This window comes from Peromyscus maniculatus, chromosome 5 (assembly GCF_049852395.1).
Source record: "Peromyscus maniculatus bairdii isolate BWxNUB_F1_BW_parent chromosome 5, HU_Pman_BW_mat_3.1, whole genome shotgun sequence".
NCBI lineage: Eukaryota > Metazoa > Chordata > Mammalia > Rodentia > Cricetidae > Peromyscus > Peromyscus maniculatus.
Genome location: NC_134856.1, coordinates 88,371,494 through 88,396,058, shown reverse-complemented (window position 1 = coordinate 88,396,058; position 24,565 = coordinate 88,371,494). Strand labels below are relative to the sequence as shown.

Below are 24,565 nucleotides of genomic sequence, written 5' to 3'. Positions count from 1 at the left end.
AGAGAGGTCAAAATATCCTTATTTGCATATGAAAACATAGGCCCTAAAAATTACAACAGAGAACTCCTACAGCTGATTAAAATTTTCAGCATATTATCTAAATACAAAATTAAATCACAGAATCAGTAGCCCTTTTAAATACAAATGACAAATGGACTTAGAAAGAAATCAGAGAAACAATGTCTTTCACAGTGATCCCTAAATAATATAAAATATTAATCTTAAGGTAACTCTAAGAAAATGAAAGACTTAGATAATAAAAACTTCAAGTGTTTGAAAAATGAAATTGAAGAAGATATCAGAAGATGAAAAGCTCTCCCATGCTCATGGATTGGTAAGATTAACATAGTAAAAATGGCCATCCTATTAAAAGCAAACTACAGATTCAATGGCGTCCCCATCAAAATCCCAACAAAATTCTTCATAGAGTTTGAAAAGACAATTCTCAACTTGATATGGAAAAACAAAAAATCCAGGAGAGCTAAAACAATCCTGAACAATAAAAGAACTGTTGAAGGTATTGTCATTCCTAATAGTTCTACTACAGAGCTATAGAAATTAAAAAAAAAAAAGTTATGCCAGTCAGGTTACTGGCATAAAAACAGACACATTGATCAATGGACTCAAATTAAAAACCCAGACACAAATCCACATGCCTATGGACACATTACTTTTTTTTTTTTTTTAAGAAGAAACCAGAAATACACATTAGAAAAAAAGATAGCATCTTCAAGTAATAGTGCTGGTCAAACTTTAGTCTGCATGTAGAAGAATGCAAATAGATTCTTACTTATCACCCTGCACAAAACTCAAGTCAAAATGGATCAAGTACCTCAACATAAAACCAGGTACACTGGGCCTGGAAATAGAAAGTGGTGAATAGCCTTGAACTTATGACAGCTCATTCTTGGGAAGTTGTGGAGCAAAGGGAACACTCCTCCTGTGCTGGTGGGAGTGCAGACTTGAACAACCACTATGAAAATCATTCTGAGTGAGGTATCCCAGACTCAGAAAGATAAATATGGTATTTCTTCTATGTGGATGTTATCCATTAAATAAATAACAAAGCTACAATCTATTGACATTGGGGGGTTAGGTTATAAAAAGAAGTAACTAGATGGGACACATGGATCTCTCTGGGAGGGGAAAATAGAATACGTTTTATAGGTGGAGTGGGGACAAGGGGGATGGGAATGTGAGGATGTGGTGGGAAGTGGAAGGGTAAATGGACTTGATGGAGGGAATTAGGAGCAAGACAGCTAAAATTGTGGGGCATTTGAGGGGTGATATGACTCCTAATGACATGCTTCTATACCCAGAGATCAGTGCCTCACTCAAACTCCCTGTCACCTCTTGAGCCAACACTATCTCAGGAACATCTCACTCACCATTCCTAGGGCTCTGGTATTTGGACGCTGTTAGGGATCCCTGGCACTGTTGGTCAGTCTTTCCAAGAATGCCTCACTTTCCAGACTGAGAACCATGAACCACATGCAGTGTGTTTAGTTTGGGGCTTACAGGACAGATGACCATTCTCCCAAATAACTGCTACCTGTAACTTTGCTAGAGCAGAAGGTCTCCACCCACTACACCCCCCTTAAATTATCACTTCCTAAACTCTACCCCCAGACTTCCACAGAAGTTAATTTTTGGTCTCAAAGACTCAAAAGAAAACAAATGAGGAAAGAAACACACACAGTAGTAAAGAAAGACCTTTTATAGGAAACATTAGCATTATTTCAAAGCATCATGAAAATGTAATGAACTATGGTGGACTGATGGACACGACTAGCTGAAGTTGAGTTGTTAAGCAGTTCAGATTGAGCAGAAATGAGATATGTTCAATCAACAGTATCTCGGATGTTGCTCACATCATTATCCATATAGAGGTACGTTGAGACTTGAGATAGAAGTCATGACACAAGCCACCACATTAAAATTCATCAGAAAAGGGATATTCTGGGTGGCCTTCACCACTAAAATAGAAAAGAAAAATATAAAATATTAATGCTTGGGTTCATTTCTATGGTAGTAAAGGCAGATGTCTATGATACTATCTTTAGACTTGACCACTTAATTTTCCTGGCTGGTTACAGAGCCTGCTGTTTTATTTTTTTAAACTTGACTATGAAGGAAATGTTTTTTAAAAAGTATGACTGAATTTTTTAATTAAATTCTCTTGCCTAGAGAAGGAAAACACAGAGACAGACACTGATACATGTACTTTCCTTTTACTTCTATAGTCAGTCTGTCAAAGCACAGAAGGAAAGATTATGTATCATTTCAGTCTCTCAATAAAAGCAAAAACTTAATGTCATATTTAATGGAGGTCTAATCATTGATAATCACAAAATAATGTGGAGAATACAGCTAATAGGTACTAATTTCCTTGCAATTTAATTTGTGCATTATTTATGCACTGACCATCACATGCGACATAATGTGTTTCATTCAGATAATGTCTCTAATAAGATAGATTTCTATGTCTAAAGATTAAAAACATATAACTTGTAGATCTCTATAGTTTAGCACCATTACAAAATATAAAATGACAAAATTATTACTTACTAAAATATTTAATAGGTGGCAAGAATTACTAAATGCTTGCCACTCTCTAACACGCATTATGTCTCATCTTTATCCTTCAATTCACTCTATTAATAAAATATTCTATTAGTAATGATAATGTACATGCCAGTCTTTTTAAAATTATTATATCTACTTCCATTGTGAATTAAAATTTCCACAGATAAAAGGGATCATGTGTCCCTAGTTTGTCTTTATTTGAAATATGTATGAAATATAAAATTATATAATCATTGAGCAATAAGGAGGAATAAAGATTGTTAAAGGCTATCAATTTCATCAGTAATAGAACTTTTTTTCCTAGTCTTCCTTTGGTATTAAATCTCTTTCTGCATAAACTTTATTTTCAATATTGAGATATTCATAACTCAGAAACAAGAAAAATAAGTTAAAAGAGTCTTAATGGCAGCTTTCAAGAAACTAATGAAGTGATTGGTTTCTGAACAAACATTCACTGAAAAGAAAAACACAGAAGCTAAAATAAATTGTGGCACATTTATAAAAGTGACTTACAATGGAGCAGGTGCATATCTTAAATTTCTGTTCAGGCTATCTAGGATTTTCATATCCTCTGATGGCAGCTCAAATTCAAATACCTATTAAACAATTAGAAACATTTTAGGACACTACCGATTTGCAAATTTTTAAAACCCAAGTGAATTCCATTTTATTCTTTAAAGGCAACTTTTTAATATACCTAAAAAAAACTTCTGAAAGGTATTAGACATCAAGCAAGATACTCAAGTGGTCAATGGGTGTCAGATAAAAGTTAAAGGAAATCACTTTTGAGAAATGTTGAAGCAGTATAATATATCAAAAGGACCTGCAGCAGATATAAATCTGATGTTATTCAAAGACGTGGTCTTTGAATAAGATTTCAAACAATCTAGAGTAAATTTCTGAACCATTTATTTTTAATATTTACATGAATAGGAACAATTCTTTGCAACACAATTTAAGTCAAGAATTATTCAAGTGTTAATTCCATAATTTCCAATAAAGAAAGAATTTGACTTGAAGAAGATTTCAATGGCTGGCACTGGTTACTTTACATAAAAACAATTTTTACTAATTTCTAAAATAGTGACACAAATAGATCATCAAATCCTTTGTTATTTCTCCAAAAATGGTGATAAATAAATAGAAGGAGGGAAAGGAGGTAGGGAAGGAGGGGGAGAAGGAAAGAGGATGAGAGGGAGGGAAGGAGTAAGGGAAAGAGGGAGGGAGGCAAGAAGGGAGGGAGGCAGGGAGAGAGGGAGGCAGAAAGGAAGGAGAAAAAGCTTCAAGTGTCAAAATGGAGCAACTGATCCATCTAGTAAAAAGCACTGAGCAAACCTTTGTATTTAAAAACTAACAAAAAAGCAAAGAATATATTATTAAAAGATAATAAGTAGCACTACTTCTCTATCAATAAACCTAATAATATATGCAAATACATTAATAGAAAAAAACTAAGAAAGTTATTAATATACTAAAAGTCCACCAAAAATTGTAAATTCCCATTATAGGCACATATTAAAATTCTTAATATTTCAAAACTTCAGTTCTTCCTCAATTTATGGATAAGTTTAATGTTTAGATATTTAAGCACCAAAAGATGTAATCAAAGTAAGCAATAATAAATGATGAAATTCTTACATATATAAGTATTATCTGTCCAGAAAATCATATTTTTATTTTTTATTAAAATATAATTATATCATCCTCTCACCCTTTGCTTTCCTATCTCAAACTTTCACATGTCTCCTTGTTACTCTCTCCCAAATTCATGGTCTCTTTTGTTAAATTATTCTACACACACACACACACACACACACACACACACACACACACAAATTCAGCCTGATGAAACTGTTTAGTGTTGTTTGTATGTTTATGATTCATGGCCAGCCAGTTGGTATTGGATAAACAAGGACCCCATCCTAAGGAAGACCAATTCTTCAGATCTTAGGCTCTTAGAATTCTTTAATCGTTTATAGTTCTTTATCTAATTATGATCAATTATGATCCCCTATGAGATTTCTGCCTTACAAGTAGGAGTGTCTATTGGCATTGTCTTTATCCAGGTCTTGTTTAAGTGGCCATTTGAGGCAAGGTAATTTGTCATATTTTGAAAAAGGGTGAGTATAAATAAGACAAAGAGAATCCATGAATATGATTATTCTTGCTGGCAATACCACATAGCCACATAGAACATTATTAAGTGTTCTTTCAATTTTTATTTTACATTATTTCAGAAACTGTACTTCAATTGGAGTTTGGGAAGAAATAATGTAACACTTTTAAAATTATATATATATATATATATATATCGCATATGATGTTCTTTTCCAAATAAGGAAAAGGACATGACATTTAACCACAACGTAAAGGAATCAAGAAACACAATAAAGAGAAATTTCTGCTCATGAAAATAGACAAAGAGAGAGTGAGGGATGGAGGGAGGGAGAATGAGAACACAGCAGAATTTAGGATAGAGTAAATGTATCTGAATTTGCATGGTAATTTATATGGAGAAGATATAATTGCAGGAAATTAATTCCAACTCATATTTCCCAGTCTCCATACCCCATGCAAGTATTCACCTACTTCTACCAACAGGCAGGTCCATATTCCCACTCCTTTAATCTTAGCTGCTTCTATCCTTTTGCTATTTCCATGTGTGTATGCATGGCATGCATGTGTGTTTTTCATGTAGGTGCTCACATGTGTGTGTGTGGCATGTGAAAGGCTGAGGTTCACACCAGGCTTCACCCTCATGGCTCTTGTACCTATTTGCTGAGGCAGGATCTCTCCATTAGACCCAGAGCTCACCAATATGGCTATTTTCACTAGTCAGCTTACTCTAGGGATCCTTTATCTCTGCCTGAAATGTTGGAATTAGAGGGGGGCACCACATCCACCTGGAATTTTATGAGTTCTACAGATCCACGTTTGCTTGGCAAGAGCTTTAACTGCAGGGCCATCTCCCAGCTCTTAACTTAGCAGAATAAATGACAGATAATAATTTGCCTAGGTTTAAAGTCTTTGCCAATATCTACTCAACGAATTAAAAGAAGAATATGTGAGGAACTAAGCCTATGCCAATTGGCTAGAGAATGAAAACTATCTGAAGCTAAAGAATATCAGGCAAGAGATCACCTATATCCTGAGGCAGATGGACCTCATCACTTGCAAACACACACACAACAGTTCTGTGAACATACTTGAGTAAACTCAAGGTAGACAGATGCCTCAGTGTTCTGGGAGAACTCTAGAAAATTGTAAAATCATAGAATAATGAACTAAACAAATAATCTTTATATTAAAGCACTAGGTTGGGGCTGGTTCATTTTTTCAACTGTTGTAGGTAATGGTATAACAAAGTTCTTGTAGTTGAAAAGAGAAGATCATCAACATAGGTAAGTCTCAAGAAAAGAATATGCAGTTAGCCTGTAAAGCAACTCAAAAGAAATAAATACATCCATATTAAAATATGTGAGCATGATGCTGGCAATGGCTCAGTGGTTCAGACACTAGCTGCTCTTCCAAAGCAGATTAGAATCCCAGGACCCACAGGGCAGCTCACAATCATCCACAAATCCAGTTCCAGGGCATGTGATACCCTTTTCTGGCCTGTACAGGTACTAGGCATGTACATGGTACACACACATGGCACATACATGTATGCAGCCAAAACATCTATACACATAAACAAAAATTAATAAACAAAAATAAAATAAAATATGTGAATATGCAAGTCAAATACAAAATAAAGCCACAAAAATTTATCATATGAAAACATCTGCCCAAACTTAAACTCTCATGTCATCTAACAATGAAAAGATCCATTGCAAAGATGTTCAAAGTGCATGGCTGACTTAATTCTCAATTCTAAATTTCTGTGCTCTCTCTAAATCTAATTTTATCAAGCTAAGTTGTCAATTGTATTGTAGAGTAGAACAAAACATTTGTGAAAGCAACTGAAATCTCACATGAGTAGGAAATGATAGGGAGGTTGACTTATCCAAAAAATTCCCTGAGAGACTTCAAAGAAGAAAATAGAAGAGAGATAATGTGTAAGAGTCCTGATGCCCACAGCCTCCCTGGTCACCTGTAAGTTCTCTTTTATCTCATTCTCTTTGTAACTCTGGGCAAGGACCACAATTCCACGTTGAAGATGGTAACGAAGAGCAATCTGGGCCGGACTTCGCTTGTGTTTTTTCGCCATGTCACAAAGAACTGGATCATTCAAGAGAACTGGGGAGTTTGGGTCCACCCTGGAAATAAAGGCAGATATTTTTAGTTTCAAAAGCTGAGAATTGTTCGGAGGCTTCAAAACCAGGGGTCTTCAAAAGAGTCCTTGGATTAGCAACATTTCCATCACCAAGATGTCAAACATGCAAATTCTCCTCTATCCCTGAGCAAGTTCAAAATGAGTTTCTGATAAGTGAGTTTATAGTATTGAAAAGATTTCACCAATACTGCTGTTTGAAGTAAACTCCCTACTGTCCTTACCATCGTTTAGGCCGCTGAGATCCAAGAGCACAGTAGGCAACTAGAACAATGTCCTTTGACTTGCAGTAGTTCAACAACTTGCTCTGGTTCAGGTAAAGATGGCATTCCACCTATAGATGGACAGACAGAAAGATGATATCTGATTATGTGAGATGCTAATGCGCATGTAAAAGAGGATCACTAAAGATAAGTACTTCAATAAGAAAATGTAACAAGCCAGGTGGTGGTGGCCCACACCTTTAATCCCAGTACTCGGGAGGAAGAGCCAGGTGGATCTCTGTGAGTTTGAGGCCAGCCTGGTCTACAGATCGAGATCCAGGACAGGCACCAAAACTACACAGAAAAACCCTGTCTCAAAAAACCAAAAAAAAAAAAAAAAAAGAAAGAAAGAAAGAAAGAAAATGTAACATACTTAGACTATCAATATAATTTAATCTGTGTCTTTAAAACTTAATTTCACATCTGTATTACTAAAAGATACACAAAAATAATTTTCTGGTGATAAACTAATTCTATGAACCAGATCTTGAAGTTTAAATTCCATTTTGCATTACAAAGAGAAAACATAGTGTTGGCTTGAAGACATTTCCAGAAATCATTGGGAAATTTAAATATAGACAGGTTCAAATTCAGTAAGAGAATTGTTGTTAATTTCTCTAAATATAAGTCTGACAATGTCTGATAACATCTTCATTATTGGAACATATTTTCTGAGCTCTCTGAAGGTGAACACTCAAAGAAACTACTTTGAGCAACTTCATAAGAATATTGCAGAAATAGGGTCAGTGAGATGGCTCAGTGAGTTAAAACACTTATTGCCCAGCCAGACTTGAGTTTGCTCCATGAAACTCACAAGTAATCTCCTGTCCTACTCCACATATGCATCATAACACACACACACACACACACACACACACACACACAGAGAGAGAGAGAAAGAGAGAGAGAGAGAGAGAGAGAGAGAGAGAGAGAGAGAGAGAAGCATACATTCATGCACACACACATGAATGTAATTTTGAAAATTAAAGAAAATATTACATATATGTGGAGATATACCCTATATGGGTATATTTGTCCAGGTAACAACCTCACTGTTTTGAGATATAGGTTAGGTAAGAAGCAGAAATAGTCTGCATCAGCCTATCAATTGTTCAAGATGTTTGATGAAAATTATGATAAGAAATTTTTGAGAAAATTAATACCAAGTCTAAATAAATATTGAATATTTATACTGGAAAGTCACAATTTTGTGTTGTTATATAAAGACTTAATGACTCAAAATTGTATTTTCTGTGGGAAGAAGGCTGCTAACAGCAGACAAGTTCATGATAGCTAAGTTAGGGAACCAACACAGCAACCCACAACAGAGGAAAGGATGGAGCAATGTGATTTCTAAGCACAATTGAAGCTTTCAGCTATAAAAATGTATAAAGTTAAACTGTTTGCAGAGAAATTAATGCATTGGAGATAATCACAATAAGTAAATCAATTTCTAAAAGACAAGCACCTCACTTTTTTCTCTCATTTGTGAGTCCTAGCCCTTGTGGATACATGAAATCCTATATGTACAGATGACTTCGAAGTAGAGACAAACTTCTTAGGCAACAAAGAAGGAAGAGGAAGGGATAGAGAGGTGCAGTTCTGCTGCTTCTTCCAGATCATTGGCTGCATTGGTCCATGAGGATGGAGGGAGTAGAAGCCGGGAACACGGTTAGGTCAACTGTGGATATGAAGAAGACAGCCCCTTGGGAGACAGACTTCAACAAATCAGCTCAACTTTATCCTAAACTATAAGGAATATATAGGATTGGGAAGTTTGGGGACAAACCCTAATTTGCATTAAATGGCACACTTCTATCTCAAGGCTTCATATGTGGCAGTAGGGTCCTATAGCAGAGCTTCTAGCACAAGTATTCTAGCAGGAATCTGTGCCAAGGTCAAGCTAAAGATAAATCAGGCATCTGGCTTAAAGACAGCTTTTAGATAAGGTCAGCACTCTGGACCCAGAGACATTATCCAGATAAGGGCAGGTAGAAAGTTTCACTGGGGAGGGAGAGGTTCTCTATGTGCCAAGCTTTTGGGAAAAGCTGCCAGGCCATGATAGACTGCAACCTCTGACCAGGCAGCAAGGCCTTCCAACAGAGAGTGCAGTGGAATGGTGGTGGGGCCGGTGGCAGGCAATGCTTCTGTTACGTCCAGCACACTGCCCTATTCTTGTGCACCCAATAAGATGCTTTCCTTATTCTGGTCTATAGTGAAATACTTTAACTGTCTGCCAGTCTCTTCTTTGCTATCATAGTAGCCGGTTCACTACTGTTTCCAGACAACAATATTTGCTACATCATGAGAATATGTTAGATTATAATAAAGAACAAAGGACCACTCACAGAATATATGCATTTAAGTTACTTTTAGGAGAGGAGGAAGAAAAGAAAAGCTCACCGGGAGGTTTTCGACACAGAATCAGCTGTATGTTCTGCATATAGTCCCTGAGTGTGGATTTTATCCAACACTAATATCATCATAAACAGGCAATCAGTGAAATGTACATGGTTTTTAGAATTCTAGTCTAAATTTTCAAGTCAGAAATTTCAGCTCTGTCTCTGTTTCAAAACCCCAAGACCAGATATACTAAAAGGAAGGAGTAATTCCTTTATCTCCAAAACTGCCATGCCCACTCATCTCTCTCATTTTCATTCTTTCCTTTTCCTGCTCATTTCATGTTTTTCTGGACTTCTCACTAGAAATCAGTCCATTTGCCAGCACCTTCATTTGTCTGATACATTACATTTTTCCCAGCTCATGGATAAGTCTACTTTGATCCTAAAATACTACTAATGACATCTGCTTCCTGGACCTTTAAATCTCCACAGTCTGTACCAGTTGGACACTATGGTACGGCCTCATTTTTGCAAAATTTAATAGTCCAAAATTGAATTGTAGAATCTTAAAGTATCCTTTGCTACAGTGACACTGCTCTTAGAATCTTCTTTTCCATGAAAATAAGATGAATTGAGGAAGGAGCAAATGGACTGGAGGCAACAGAACAGAAATAAGGAAATGTGTGCGAGATGAAGAGAAGTGTGAAGTTTCTCACCTGGTTACAGACAGGCTTGTACTTAAGCCCAGGCTTATTCAGGATTTTCTCCAGCTGCCTGCTATTAAAGTTGGACACCCCAATGGACTTGACCAATCCTGCGTCCTTACACTTCTCCATGGCCTAGAAATGAAAGAGTTGTGAAGAGTCATATTTACATTGAAACAAATGCAGGATGGAACTGTTAAGAGTACACCATCTACCTCTGAACATATAGCTCAATGGCAGAGCACTTGCCAGTGTGTGAAAGACCCTGAGTTTGATCACTATCACACTTACACTGAAAAGGAGGCTCTAGGGAGACACTGCCCAGATGATCTCTGAAACTGAATATGAAGAAACCAAAAGAATGAAGACAATAGAGGAAGAAAGTGACAGACCTAAAGGAATTCACTTAGTGTGTCCTCACTAAGAAGCAGAGATTTTCACACTACATATGCTGGCAAAATACAGTCATTTCTGTCATCCTGAGTACCCCTTCATTTCCCTTTATTACACTGTAGTAATGCATGGCTCCCCTTCACTCCAATAACACACTATATAAACATAATGAATTTCTACACACAGAGGCATATACCCCATTTTCTCAAGCATGACCTGATTTCCCTCTCTCAGCTCCTCCATTGTCCCTCTTTCAACTGCTCACCTCCCATGTGGCACAGATATCCACAGTGTCCAATAATGTTTTCCCATGTTCATCTTCTGGAAACAGATCCTCCCCTGGCTGTAATAGAAACAGTCTTTACAATGATCTGACTAAACACATGTATCTCATAGGAATAGCTAGAAATGAGACACTAAATGTGTTTTAATTGGAGCATCATTCTACGTACTTACATTTACAAGGTGATTTGTATGTGGAATTATAAGTATTCTTAGATGCTTGATCTAGTCTCATATAAAATACATAAATGTAGTTTTACATATGTATTTATTATTATTATTAAATGGTTTTCTCATGTATCTGCCTGTAGCCCTCTAGCTGATGTCCATTATTTTGTCACTTCTTATTCATGTTTCTGGTGAGATCTTTCTCTTTCACTGAGAAATTCAGTAGACATACAACTTTGACCTTCAGTAGTAATGGATTTCACTCCTGACCCAGGACAAACAATCAGTGATTCTTTTTTTACCTAAATATATTTGGTCAAAAGGAAACTATGTCCACTAAAGATGGCCATTCAAGATTATATGCAAAGCTAATTTTGGAAAACTCAATGATGCTATAAGGAGGTAATAATCAGGAAGCTTAAACTGTCTCAATGACACAAGAAAATAAAATGCTGGAATAAAACTCAAATACCTACTAATGTAATATAAGGAATGCATAAATAGTGACATTTTTGAAGATTTTTTTTAATCCATAATTCTAGCAATTGCTTTGGCTTCCTATTTTATGGCCATTTGTGAAATCTATTTTGAGTAGACTACATAATGCAGAAATTGAGTTTACAGAAAAATATAATAGTATTTTATCTTGACCATCCAGAAAAATAATAACCACGTCCTGTTAAAGTTGATTAAGTCTGATCATTCAAATTGCTTACCTTCATTGGAACTGGGTAATGAATGATATAGAGGTCAACATAATCCAGTTGAAGGTTTTTCAATGATTTTTCCAAGTTAGATCGAACCAGCTCTGGTCTAAAGAAAGTGCACCAAAGCTATTTACATGAAAGAAAGGAAGTAATCCTGGATTAGTAAATTATCCAAATATGGAGGTTTTACCTAATACTGATACATTTTTACTACATAGAAACTTATAATCATACAACATAAAATTCCCTTTGTTCTGTGGCTTCCACTAATCTGACTTACACATATGAACATGATTACATGTTTGTTTTTAATCATTCAAAAAGAAAAGAAAACTTCTCAAAAGATAAAACTTCTATTTACTCAATAGATAAAAATATCTATTAATAATATTTATTCTCTGAATTATATCTCACAGAGATCAAAAGCAGTTATTAATGAAATTATTTGATCCATTCTTAGTATTAGAGAGGAATTAGCATCCCTTTGTTTACATCATTGAACAGAAGCAACAGATGACACTTTAATGTGTGATGAACACTAATAAATGTACTTTAACCTTTCATATGGAAGTTCTCTTTTACTGTTCTTCAATATTTAAAGGTAAAAAATAGTATTTGGGATATAGCAAATTTTACAAAGCTATCAAAGAGATTCAGAAAAACACAATTTCATAGTTTTACTTGAATTTACAGCCCATGTAAAAAAATACACTGCTTTGAACTGAAGCTCATAAAAGTAAAGGACTTTAGAATGATACATTGGTAAAAGTCATCTTTTTCTGCGTTTCATGCTGGAACTCATCTATGAATTATATGTAAATAAAAGTTGTACCGGTACGTATATTTTATCAATTAATAAATTATCCAATCAAATAAGTATTTACTTGCTTATATCACATTTCAATTAATATGTTCACCTGAACGTTATGCACACAATACCTTTGTAACAATGAATATGTCTTCTCTCCTCACAATGCCAGCTGCAATCTTGCTTCGAATAGCCTGTCCTACATCCTTTTCTGTTTGATACACATAAGCAGTATCGATGTGGCGGAACCCAGCCTCTATAGCTAAATTTATAGCCTCCAGGGGCTTATTTTCAGGAACCTAAGGAGGAACCAAAAGCAGTATTTAAAGACATGTAAGAGAGGTAGTTCAAGTGGATCTAATGGACAGTTCTTTAGAAAAGGAGGAATCTTATATTCTTATGTCATTTTCACACCACTTTACGACATCACAAGAAACTGGTTTCCTGGCCACTGAAATTTCACCTCCTGTAAAACTTAACAGTATCCACAAATAGTAACTGTGGAGATCACAGACATGGAGGTGATTTCAGAAGAATTGCCTTTTCCCCATATCTTAGGTTAGTTGAGCATTTGAGGTAATAGGTCTCAGCTTACTTTCACTGAACCCTTCCAAGATAATAATGAGGTTTTCACATCCCATAACTTCTTCACACCTATGCAATAATGGTCAATCATTTGCATCAGAGAACCTCAAACAGACATCAAATTCAGTGATTATCCTAAAAGGGCTTACGGAACTGAGCATATAGGAATAGTCCTGTTATAATTTATATAGTGGGGTCACACGAGAAAGGTGCTTGGAACAAAACAGAGAAAAAATACAAATTCAGTGCAGCATTATAAGTCTTCTCCCAGTGAAGACTCCTAAGAAATGTTGTGTTCTTTTCTGCATCAAATTGTGACTTTATATGGGAAATCTCATCTGTATAAAAAGCTGCCTATTTCTCATTTTGTAAGGGATTATTCATGTTAGGCTATCAGTCCTTTTTTTGTTTTGTTTTGTTTTTCGAGACAGGGTTTCTCTGTGTAGTTTTGGTGCCTGGATCTCGCTCTATAGACCAGGCTGGCTTCAAACTCACAGAGATCTGCCTGGCTCTGCCTCCTGAGTGCTGGGATTAAAGGCGTACACCACCACCGCCCGGCAGGTTATCAGTCCTTAAAAACAAAAGTTACTTTGTTTAGTGTAAATACAACCAGACTTAAATTTAAGATTATTGCCTGCTCTGCCAGACTTGGATAATACTATGAAGAGTCCTATGTTAAAGGGTAGAGGATCACATCAAACTCCTTTTGCATATATATTAAAAAAAATCAGAGCCAGACATGGTACACACACTTTAATCCCAGCACTCCTGAAACAAAGGCAAAAGGATCTCTGAGTTGAGGGTCTGCCTTGTCTACATAGCAAATTCTAGGCCCAGGGCTACACAGTAAGACTCTATATCAGAACAATTAAAAAAAAAAAGAAAGAAAGAAAAAGAGAAAAGAAATTCTTTTCACAATGAAGTGAAATGGTGGCTCTTAGCAATGAGCCCTGAAGCCTGCCCAGGTTTTCTAGTTACAGGGCTATTCAGGCTGAGGCTTCTGTAGTGATCTTGGCTCTTGTTTTCTCTTTCTTTTTCTTAACTGTTTTTTAGATTAATTTTATGTGAGAATGATTTGCCTGCATGTATGTCTGTGCAACACATGCATGCAGTGCCTGTGGAGGACGGAAGAGAGGGTCAGATCACTAGCACTGGAGTCTTTGATGGTTGTGAAGGGTCATGTGGCTGCTGGGAACAAAATCCCGGTCCCTGCAAGAGCAGCAAATGCTCTTAAACCACTGAGTCATCTCTCCAGACCCATTGCCTTCCCTTTCTTTTTGCCACTTTATCCTACAAAGTAATTAAGTCCTTCCTTCCCTTTCTTTTTGCCACTTTATCCTACAAAGTAATTAAGTCCCATCATGTTTCTTCACTCTTGCTCCTTGGATATTTCCGAGAAGATAAATTGTATCCCAAGCAGTATGGGCATTGGCACTTCATAAATATCTTTGTAAATCTTACAGATGAGAAATATTTGCATTCAAAGATGAAAAAATAGTTCACTTATCTTAAAATTGCATGGTCTAAAGAAGATTTTAAAATACAAAATTCCTTCCAGGTTTGTAAACTCCCCTCTTTGGTCACTTCATTTCAGAGAACCTTCTGGATCATATGCTATAAACCTAATGTCTATTAGCAAAGATCAACACTTCACACCATTTTCACCATCATACTGTTGCAGTGTCCACTCAGTCCCCACAGCTGAGAGTGGTGTATTGGATGTTTTAATTAACTCACGTGCAGCATTTACTGTAAAATACTGACCACTCCCCCAAAATAGAACTGCAGTAGTCCTTGGACGTTTGCTATGTTTCTCAGCTATACAAACATTCAGTATGCTGATTTCCTTTAGTCTTGAATTTTTTTAGTACAAGGGAAAGATTTGGGAATAAAGAGCTAAAAAGAGGAACCCTCCCTCCCTCCTTTTGGCATCAAATCAAGGAGCTGACAGTGTTCCGGACTGGTGAGTTTTATCTCTTCTGCCAAGCCAAGAAACACTGAAGCAATTGACATACGATTATATAATCAGACCTTGATGCAGAGCAATGTCAAACCATCTTCTTTCTTGTACATAGAATAGAGCTAGTCTAGAGAAACAGAACCAGGTGAGTCTCCCAGAGTCACATGGGAAATGGATGACTTGAGAGCTTTATCTCCTCCACTGTCCCTTAGCCTATTTTCTCTTGAGCCCTCCACCACAGCACCACTGTTCTTACCTCTTCGGGTTTATATGTGCCAAAGCCCAGTGCTGGAATGAAGTGGCCATCATTTAGTTTCACGTGTTGCTGCTTGGAACTCATTGTTTTCCACTCTTCTGACTAAGTTCTGATTCTCCTGCAGCCTTTGTGGAATCATGAATATATAGAGGCCATACATCAAATTCCTGGCTAATGGGTAACCAACCCCCATGACCCTACCCCAACCCCATGCAATGACTAACCAGCATTACTCTCTGATTAATGATTAAACAGTACTTCTGCCTGTCTAATGGTTAACAAGTGACATTACCTGTTTAACAATTAACCAATAGAAAAGGGGAGGTAAGAAATTTAAAGCATTACTTCACATGCCATTTGGTACCATACAGATATATAAAAGATAATTCCATAGTGAATCATTATATAATCATAATTTGTTTTAGTAAAATTTCTCTTTATACTGTATAAATTATTTCAAGCTATTGCAAGAGGGTAAAGAACAATTACTTATTGTTTGCTACATAGAAATCTATTCCCTTATGGTTATGGCATGCTTCAAATCTCCCCTAGTCTCGAGCTCAGTAACACTCTTAGTTCTTTGCTCCTAGAAGAGAAAACATCAAATACAGCATAGTAAATTGAGCAAGCAGGTTAGCACTGGGTTTTAGCAAACAAGGAAACAAGAACAGACTTCAAAATCAGAGCAGACCAAGCTGGGCAACAGTGGCTTTGATTACGATAGGCACACTCTCCTCTCTGTTACCTCTTCACCTATATTTGCCTTAGGGCAGGCACTTTTAGGGAAAGAGCCAGCATCTTTTAGATTTTACCCAAAGTGCAGTCTAAGAAGTGAGGAATAGAGTTTAAATAACCCCAAAGTTGAAAAGCTCACTAAGCAAGAGGGTAACAGCACCAGGTACACATTCCCATGTGAAAAAATTCCTGAGGCCAGTTTGAGCTTATTCAGGTAGAATCAACCACTCCCACTTGTTGCCCCTTAGGTCCTATTTGGAGGGAATTCTTGCACTGGCCCAGTGAGAATGACACTAGCAAATATTGTTACATCCTATCCACCTACACCATCTACGCAACCTACCAAGAGCCCCGAGTTGTCCCAATTAAAATGACCACTACTGCGGTACAGTCATTGTAAGTGTGCAGTAGTGGAATGTATACTTCGGTGGTAACAAACAACTGACTAACTGGACTTAAGACCCACTCAACAGTGGGGAAATCAGTCCTGGTATTGGAAACCTAGCCAACTACCCAGGACTAGGGAAGTCATGGGTTTTGGAGTAGAACCTATAACCACCCCTTTATTAAGCCATTATAATCCTACATTCTAAATATTTGTTCTTATACTCAAAGATAAGTGTAATCTTCATTCCTCATCAAAGAAACTTCTCTTTGAGACAGACACAGACCATTAAAGAAAAATCACAACTTATCAAAATGCACATTTGAGAAGCCTAGTCCCAGCTGATATATCTAGAGCACAGCTCCTGTACCTAAGGCTCAGGGATCACCTATTGCTCTCTATATCCTGATTTGGAGAGACCATTGGTCAGCTAACCTCTTGCTCAACATTAGCCTCTTGAAATCTTCCAGAGAACAGGGAAAGTGGCTCATCTGGCTATTTCTTGCTGGGTGAGGGCATTGTCATAAGGAACATCTAGATGAGGGGTCACAGATTCCTCCAAGGAAGGGAGTTCAGGGACTCTAAAAGAAGACAGCGATCATTGTGATCGAAGATTAGCATCACTTGGTCACCATCAGTTAAAGTTTTGGGTGTGGAGTCTTGAAGATATCAGTTGTACCAGGTTGCTAAGTGAACAAGAATCAAAGACACAAGATGAAAATCAAACCATGAGAAAAAGGTTGTGGAAGACTGTTGGTATAAGAAAACATGTATTTTTTTTTTATTTGAAAATCCTAAAGAAGACTTGTATCACTTGGTCCATGTAAGCTATGATATATCTGAATCTGGTTGAGGAGAGGTGGAACAATATTTTTTCGTAACTATTTGAAAACGAATCTGTTAAGTTCTGGAACCAACAAATTTGATCACCCATTATAGGATGAGCAGGGACTGAAAATGTTCAACATCATAGAGAATGAGAGGCTAATCAGGGCCACATCTGCTTGAGCAATGTTAGAAAAACATCTGGAAATATTTTTATGGGAGTCAAGGAATGATTTATCAGGTGAGGTCAGAAGTAAGAGTGAATGTGTCATTAAGACACCTCCCATAAGAGTAATTTCAATTGCAGGAGCTATGGTGCATGATCCATAGATCTGCTTATCTGAACCTTGGTGCCTCTTTGAAGAGAAATCACAAGTGGTTAATTGGTTCATTACTCCGGTGTGCTTATCTTGCTTCTCATTCTGAGTCTTTCTGGAAAATAAGGTTTTATCCTTGGCTGTGGATCCAGTTATTAATTCCTTGGAGTTTGACAGCTTTTTGAATATTGTCCCTTTTATACTGACTAAAACCAGTTATCTGAATGACTGTCTTTGTATGTGTTTGGGGGCACAGGGGTTCCCTGGCTACACTAGGTCAGAATCAGAATCTTAGTTGGAGCAGATAGCACTACTGTGTAGCTGAAAGTTTTCCTGTGTTCTGCCTGGCCCACAGTCAGGACAAATCTCTGTCACCTGCCAGTCCCACAGCTGCTTGGCCCCAAATAAACACACACAGGCTAATATTATTTTTAAACTATGGCAGGCTTCTTGTTATCTAGTTCATATATCTTAAATTAACCCGTTTCTATAAATCTATATTTGCCATGTGGCTTGTGGCTTACTGGCACTTTTACATCTTGCTTCTCATGGTGGCAGCTGGTGGCATCTCCTCTGCTCTGTCTTTCTCCTTCCTCTCTATCTATTTGGATTTTCCATCTGCCTCTAAGCTGCCTTGCCATAGGCCAAACAGCTTTATTTATCAACCAATCAAAGCAACATATTTCCACAGCACACAGAATGACATCACCCATCACTACTGTTGTTGTTTTTATGCATTTAAGACCATATGGGCAGTAAAAAAATTACCCTCTTTATAAATAAGCAGGCTAAAACAGTTAGGGAGCCTACATGGGACCAACCTAGGTCTTCTGCATGTGTGTAACAGTTGTGTAGCTTAGTCTGTTTGTAAGACTCCTAGCAATGAGATCATGACCTGTCCCTGGTGCTTTGCTGTCATTTGGGAACCTGTTCCCCATGATGGATTACCTTGATGGGAGTGGGGTCAGGGGGAGGGGCTCAGTCCTGCCTCAACTTGATGTGCCATGCTTTGTTCAAGCCCATGGGAGGCCTTCCCTGTTCTGAATGGAAAAGAAGGAGGAGTAGATGGAAAGGACAACAGATGGGAGACAGGAGGGGGAGGAGCTGTGGTTGGTATGTAAAATGAATCAAAAATGTTAATTAAATAAAAATAAATAAGTAATACCCCCCCAAAAAAATCAGGCTAACTTTTAGGGACTTTCGGGGTTTTTATTTTGTTTTGTTTATTTTCTTCTACCAAGTGTGCCATCTGAAGGAATGGGTCGGATTCTTGCTGACCATGTGGCTTACCACAGAAGCACAGAGAATATTCTCTTTTCTTTGACTATACTAGCAGAATATGTGCCACTTAGAGTTCAGTATTTGGAATTCTAAGGCCTCTACAATTAACAGAAGCGGTGACTTACCAGAGAAGCAAAACATTTAGAAGGGTTACTTTTCCCTCTGTGTTCTGGCTAACTTTGGAAAGTAAGGGCCAAAACACTGGCTATCCTTTTGACCTCCCATACTCACAGCCTAAGCCTTCAAACTTTGACTCTAAACACTCACAAATAAAGTTTTGTCCATCTTACACAGTGAGACATGACTTTTTCTAGCTCTAACTTTTCTGTGACCCCCACAGTTTAGACAAGAACAGATTTTTAACAAATTTGGCAGACAGTATTATTATCTTGATTAAACACAAATTTTTCTCTATCTGAGCCTTTATGAATGATACAAACCAGATACTTTTACACTGAGTTAAAGCCAGGCTTTATACCAGTGCACTGAATTCTGACCTTAGAAATTTTAATAACCTTTACCCATCATATATATGCTCTCTATAAATCCCTCCTCCACAAAACTTTGTGACTTGCATCCTTTCCTTACTAATCACTGGTCCCTTCCTGTTTAATTCCCTTTCTTAACTTGAAACAGAGTAACATAAACAAATATACAACTTATTGAAAGGGAATTGAATCCAAATTATGTTCATAGCTTCAGGTAACCTATGGGTACCTGTTCACATGTTGTTAAAGTGTAAGACTCTTGTCTGTTGTAAGTCCTAGGCAGCTGTAATCTCTGTTTGGATAATTTTTTAAAAAATTTTTACATATTTTTTCTTGGTCTCATATGATTCTGAGAGTTTCTGAATGTTACATTCTAGCAAGACTTGGCCATGATAGGAGTGTCCAAGGACCTTGAACAGAGAACTATCAAACAATAAAAGGCATGAAAGAATACACACAGAGAGCCAAAACCATGTGTATGCTAACCTTGCAATTGCAGTTTGGGACACAAAAATGTGTCTGTTCCAATGAAGGACGGTGAGAGATTGCAAATGGTTACTTTTTCATGGAGGACCAATGGAGGAAAGAGATACCACTAGTGCCTACTGGACAGATCAGCTGGTGAATGACAACAGTGCTGTGGGAGGGTCTGTATGTCAAATCTATTACTCTGATTGGTCAATAAATAAAACACTGATTGGCCAGTGGCCAGGCAGGAAGTAGGTGGGACAAGGAGAGAGGAGAATTCTGGGAAGCAGAAGGCTGAGGCAGAGATACTGCCAGCTGCCGCCATGATCAGCAGCATGTGAAGACACCGGTAAGCCACCAGCCATGTGGCAAGGTATAGATTTATGGAAATGGATTAATTTAAGCTATAAGGACAGTTAGCAAGAAGCCTGCCACGGCCATACAGTTTGTAAGCAATATAAGTCTCTGTGTTTACTTGGTCAGGTCTGAGCAGCTGTGGGACTGGCAGGGGACAAAGATTTGTCCTGACTGTGGGCAAGGCAGGAAAACTCTAGCTACACAACAGGCTGCACCCAGGACACTTATCCTACTTCTAACAAGCAAAGCTTTGCCCAGACATTGGAAATGGGCATTGAAAAGCAAAAGAAATCAGGCCTTTCTCCTCTCAGAGTGATCACCTCTCTCCCTCATAAATAAGGAAAAGTTTTCAGAGAGGGAACACTTGATGTTGAAGGGCTACCATGTGACATTTTCAAATTTCAAATTGTTTAATGATCTCCATGCTGCAATAAGGACAGATTGTACTACATTTTATTCCCCGCAGAATTTTTGAATCACTATCTAGTCTGTAAGTGCTAAAGCAGACTATTTCACATGAATAAATACTTGGAATTTGCAGCTTTTGCAGAAGCTAGAATTGTCCTCTTTTAAGGATGCTCACGTGGACAAAGGAAACTTTTCCCTTTTTTTCTTTTTCACCTGCAAAGTCGATCAAGCAGGAGGACAGTGATGTAATTAACATAAAAAGCTTAAACATAAGAAATCTCATTGCATTTTTCATCCCTTAAGAGCATGTCAATAACTGTAGTATGGAATCTGGATTTAGGCTACCATCCAGAGATCAATTCTTTCCACCCCCAGTTCGGAGTAAAGCCAGGCTTCATTGCATAAGAAAACATCCTGCCTCCTTTTGAGAGTGTCTGGGTTAAAATTATCCCAGATCTTTAGGATGCAGCCCAGGGGAGCGACATCTGATGAGATAGAGATGGGCCTGATTCCCCATCTACAAACAGGAAACATGAATCAGAAAGGTAAGCAGCATCTCAGATGAGGTGTCCCTCTCCACTCAGGCTATCCTCCAACCATGGTTGGATGTGCACACTTCTATGCATGGTCTAGCCTCCTGGGGGCAGTCCTGGGTCCCTTTAGAAGTCAGCAGGGAATTTTCCCCTTGTGATTGAACAGTGACCAGTCTCTGGGTCATCCTTTTCTGATGCCCACCATTGTCAACTCTCTCCCTTCATGCTTTGGCTGTCCTCCCAGATATCCACCAGCCTAATTCTGTCTTAAGGTCTGTGTAATCAAGGAGTTTCTCCCAGTTGATTATGGTCCCCCTTTTCAATTAAACCTGGTGTTTGAGCTTGCTGGTTTCCTGACAACATAGATGGTACCTGTCATCAAATAACAGTCAAAGAGAGTCCCTGCTTTGTTTAGGAGTTCATATATGCTTTTTGAGGAATACACACAAGCTGAGAACATGACTCAGTGGCATAGTGCACGCCTCATATGTACAAGGCCCTGGGCTCAATCCCCACTGTTGCAAAAAAATAAAGAAAACATTTTCTTTGGGCCTGTGAGGTGGCTTGGCTGATAAAGGCACTTTCTGTACAAGTATGAAAACCTGCAATTGGTCCCCAGAAAGGTGGAAGCAGAAAGCCAATCTGCAAAACTATCTTTGGACCTCTCTGGGCATGCCATGACATATGTGCCCTGAAAACATTATACACATGCAAATGCACATCAGACACAATAGTAGTAGTAATAATAACAATAACAACAACAATAATAATAATAATTTAAACAAAATATTTTTAAAGACGTCCCAAAGAATCCAAGCAACAGGGGCAAGGATCCCCCTACAAGGTATGAGGACAAGTAAGGGTCACCCTGTATTAACAGTCATCATGTTTTCCCAGGTTATACCAGGGTTTCATAATAAAAGAACATTACAGAAGGCTGCTTGGCTAAAAAGACATCCATACTGCAGCCCTCAGAACAAAGATCTTCTAGATGTATCTATAAAGTCGTGCAACTTCTCCAGATAGGCAAGTGCAACATCAGACTAACCTGCTCAGGGGACTCCAGTGTCTTTACAGGACATGTGAGAGGAAGCACAAATGGGTTTCATCTGGGCAAAAACTGTAGGAGAAGGAGGAAGACAAGACCCTTGGCCATTCCAAGTTTTTACTAACGGTCACACAACCAACAAACCAGGGACAGCTGCCCTTAGGTCTTCAGGTTAAAGAAAAGAATGAAAGGGACAGGCTGGGTAGCAGTGGCAATTAAACCAGGCATGCAAGCCAGTGGCAGAGAAGAGAAGGTGGAGAGAGAAGAGCCATTTAAGCTAAGGGGTTCTTGCAGCAGAAAAAGTAACAAGAGGGAAAATTTTCAGTACCTTAGGAGACATGAAAGAAATGACAAAATGCGGGTGGCTAACAGAAGCAGAGTCCTTGCCACAGGTGGGCTAGGGAGGAGGAGGATGCCTCATGAGCCCTTTAGCTAAAGAAAGTGGACCTGTACTGGGCACCAGATGTCTGCAGGAGGTCGCCAGCTCCCCCTGCTCTCAACTCCAGCTCCTGTCTTGCTTCTTCTGCCTTCCAGAGGGAAGAAAGCACCATAGGGAGAGCAGCCAAAGGTTTCATTTTAGAGAACAAGGAAGCAAGCATTCTCTTCAAAATAAGAGCAGGCTGAGCCCTGCAGCAGCACTGGGGGCCTGGCAGCCAGGGACTTCTATTTCTCCTTTCCTTCATAACACTTGCTCTCCCTCCTCCAGGGCGGGCACTTCTAGGAAAGGGTCCTGCTTTCCTCAGGAGCCCACTTTCCTCCGGTTTCCATCTAAGATAGAGAAGGATCAAAATATGTATAGGATTTTAATTACCCACAAAATAAAAAAGATCACTGTGCATGCTCCCCTGACCATGCTGGCTTAAGGTGACTCAGCTTCTACCACCTGCTGTTATTTATGTTCTATTTGTGGGTGCAGGCATGAGTCAGTCCTTCCCAGAGCTAACCTCCTGCCTAAAGTTTGTGAGTGCTTAATATTCAAAGCTTTTTGTTATGATGAAGTGTCTACTTGATCACACAACACAAGAAACAATAAGCCATTGTTACAGTCCCCAAAGGACCTAGGATTTCTACAGAGATGCTTTTGTCTCTCCTGGGCTATCAGACTATTCAAACAATGTACCCCAAGAAGTTAGAATTCTCCCAGGAATCTTGCACTTAGAGGAGGAAAGGCTGAGATTTCAGGGGCAGCCAGAAGACAAAATTGTCCCCAGGAGAAAGACTTATGATGTATTAGACCATCTTTCAGGAGGGATTGGAGCCATAAGGGACCACAATTTGACCACAGTACATAGTTACACATACCTCACACCATAATAGTGGTCATTTCAGCTAAGACAACTTAGGGTCTTCCATTGGGATATGCAGAGAGTGGAGGTGGATAAAATAGAATATACTCCTTGGAAAGTGATTATTAACAATTTTAGCATGGATGACATCAGGTAACAGAGCATTTTAAGTTTTGCATTCTTTGAATCACAGACTACAATACATATACATAGAATTTGGTAAAAGTTATCACCATAATTATGCAAATGTTTATTTATTTATTTATTTATCTATCTATTTAATTAGCTAGTTAGTTATTTTGGAGCTAAATTTAGAATTTTTGAAAATTTTACATTTCTTGCAAATTTTTTTAATTTTATTTTATAATTTAATTTAATTTTACATATCAGCCACGGATTCCACTGTCTCACTTATCCAGAGGGCCTGATCCAGTTGGGGGCTCCTCAACTATTGGTTCATAATTCACATGTTTCCACTAGTTTTTCTATTTGAGCTCCGGCAGTCCAATTGGTGAGAAAGAGGAGGGATTGTATGAGCAAGAATTGTTGAGACCATGATTGGAAAAAGCACGTTTTTTTTTAAAGCAGTATCAATGACCATTAACAAGTTTTCCGTGGCCTGATACACAAGTACAACCCAGTTACATAATAGCTCCATTTAATCAGTTATAAAAATAGGTATTAAAACAATTTCAGCCCAAATGACAATTTAAATAATCCTTAACTCTATTAAAGTTCTGAAAATTATAACAAAAAAATGTTAAACATCTATTACAATAGAACATAAATACTTCAAATTTGGGGTTTTGTTTAGAAAACTTTTCAATAAATAGATCATTTTCTAAGAATGTCAATTTGCTTTGAATGTAAAGAATAGGAAAAAATTACTGGATGGTGGTGGTGGTGGTGGTGGTGGTGGTGGTGGTGGTGGTGGTGCACACCTTTAATCCCAGCTCTAGGGAGGCAGAGGCAGGCAGATCTCTCTGAGTTCAAGGCCAGCCTGATTTACAGACAGAGTTCCAGGACAGGCTCTAAAACTACACAGCAAAAACCCTGCCTCAAATATCCAAAATAAAAAAAGAATGGGAAAAAATGTATAAATAACCT

At 37.9% G+C, this 24,565-nt stretch overlaps 1 protein-coding gene across 8 annotated transcripts in view; it reads right to left on the bottom strand.

The window, feature by feature from the left end:
* Nucleotides 1–1,701: 1,701 nt before the first annotated feature.
* The window catches only part of LOC102910900 (aldo-keto reductase family 1 member C13-like), a 62,967-nt gene continuing 40,103 nt past the window's right edge, over nucleotides 1,702–24,565 (bottom strand). For 2 of the 8 annotated variants that reach the window (XM_076572864.1, XM_076572869.1), the window contains exons 2-10: nucleotides 15,328–15,452; nucleotides 12,658–12,825; nucleotides 11,728–11,844; nucleotides 10,827–10,904; nucleotides 10,181–10,303; nucleotides 7,084–7,193; nucleotides 6,680–6,845; nucleotides 3,100–3,182; nucleotides 1,702–1,976 (exon numbers count right to left, since the gene is read on the bottom strand). In XM_076572864.1, coding sequence (XP_076428979.1) covers nucleotides 1,934–1,976; nucleotides 3,100–3,182; nucleotides 6,680–6,845; nucleotides 7,084–7,193; nucleotides 10,181–10,303; nucleotides 10,827–10,904; nucleotides 11,728–11,844; nucleotides 12,658–12,825; nucleotides 15,328–15,411 — 972 coding nt within the window. In that variant the 5' untranslated portion in view covers nucleotides 15,412–15,452 and the 3' untranslated portion in view covers nucleotides 1,702–1,933. Of the gene's footprint in view, nucleotides 1,977–3,099; nucleotides 3,183–6,679; nucleotides 6,846–7,083; nucleotides 7,194–10,180; nucleotides 10,304–10,826; nucleotides 10,905–11,727; nucleotides 11,845–12,657; nucleotides 12,826–15,327; nucleotides 15,455–15,816; nucleotides 15,914–20,699; nucleotides 20,721–22,172; nucleotides 22,245–22,500; nucleotides 22,767–24,565 lie in introns of those variants that run through there. The other 6 variants (XM_042278176.2, XM_076572865.1, XM_006987823.4 and 3 more) reach the window with 6 other exon arrangements.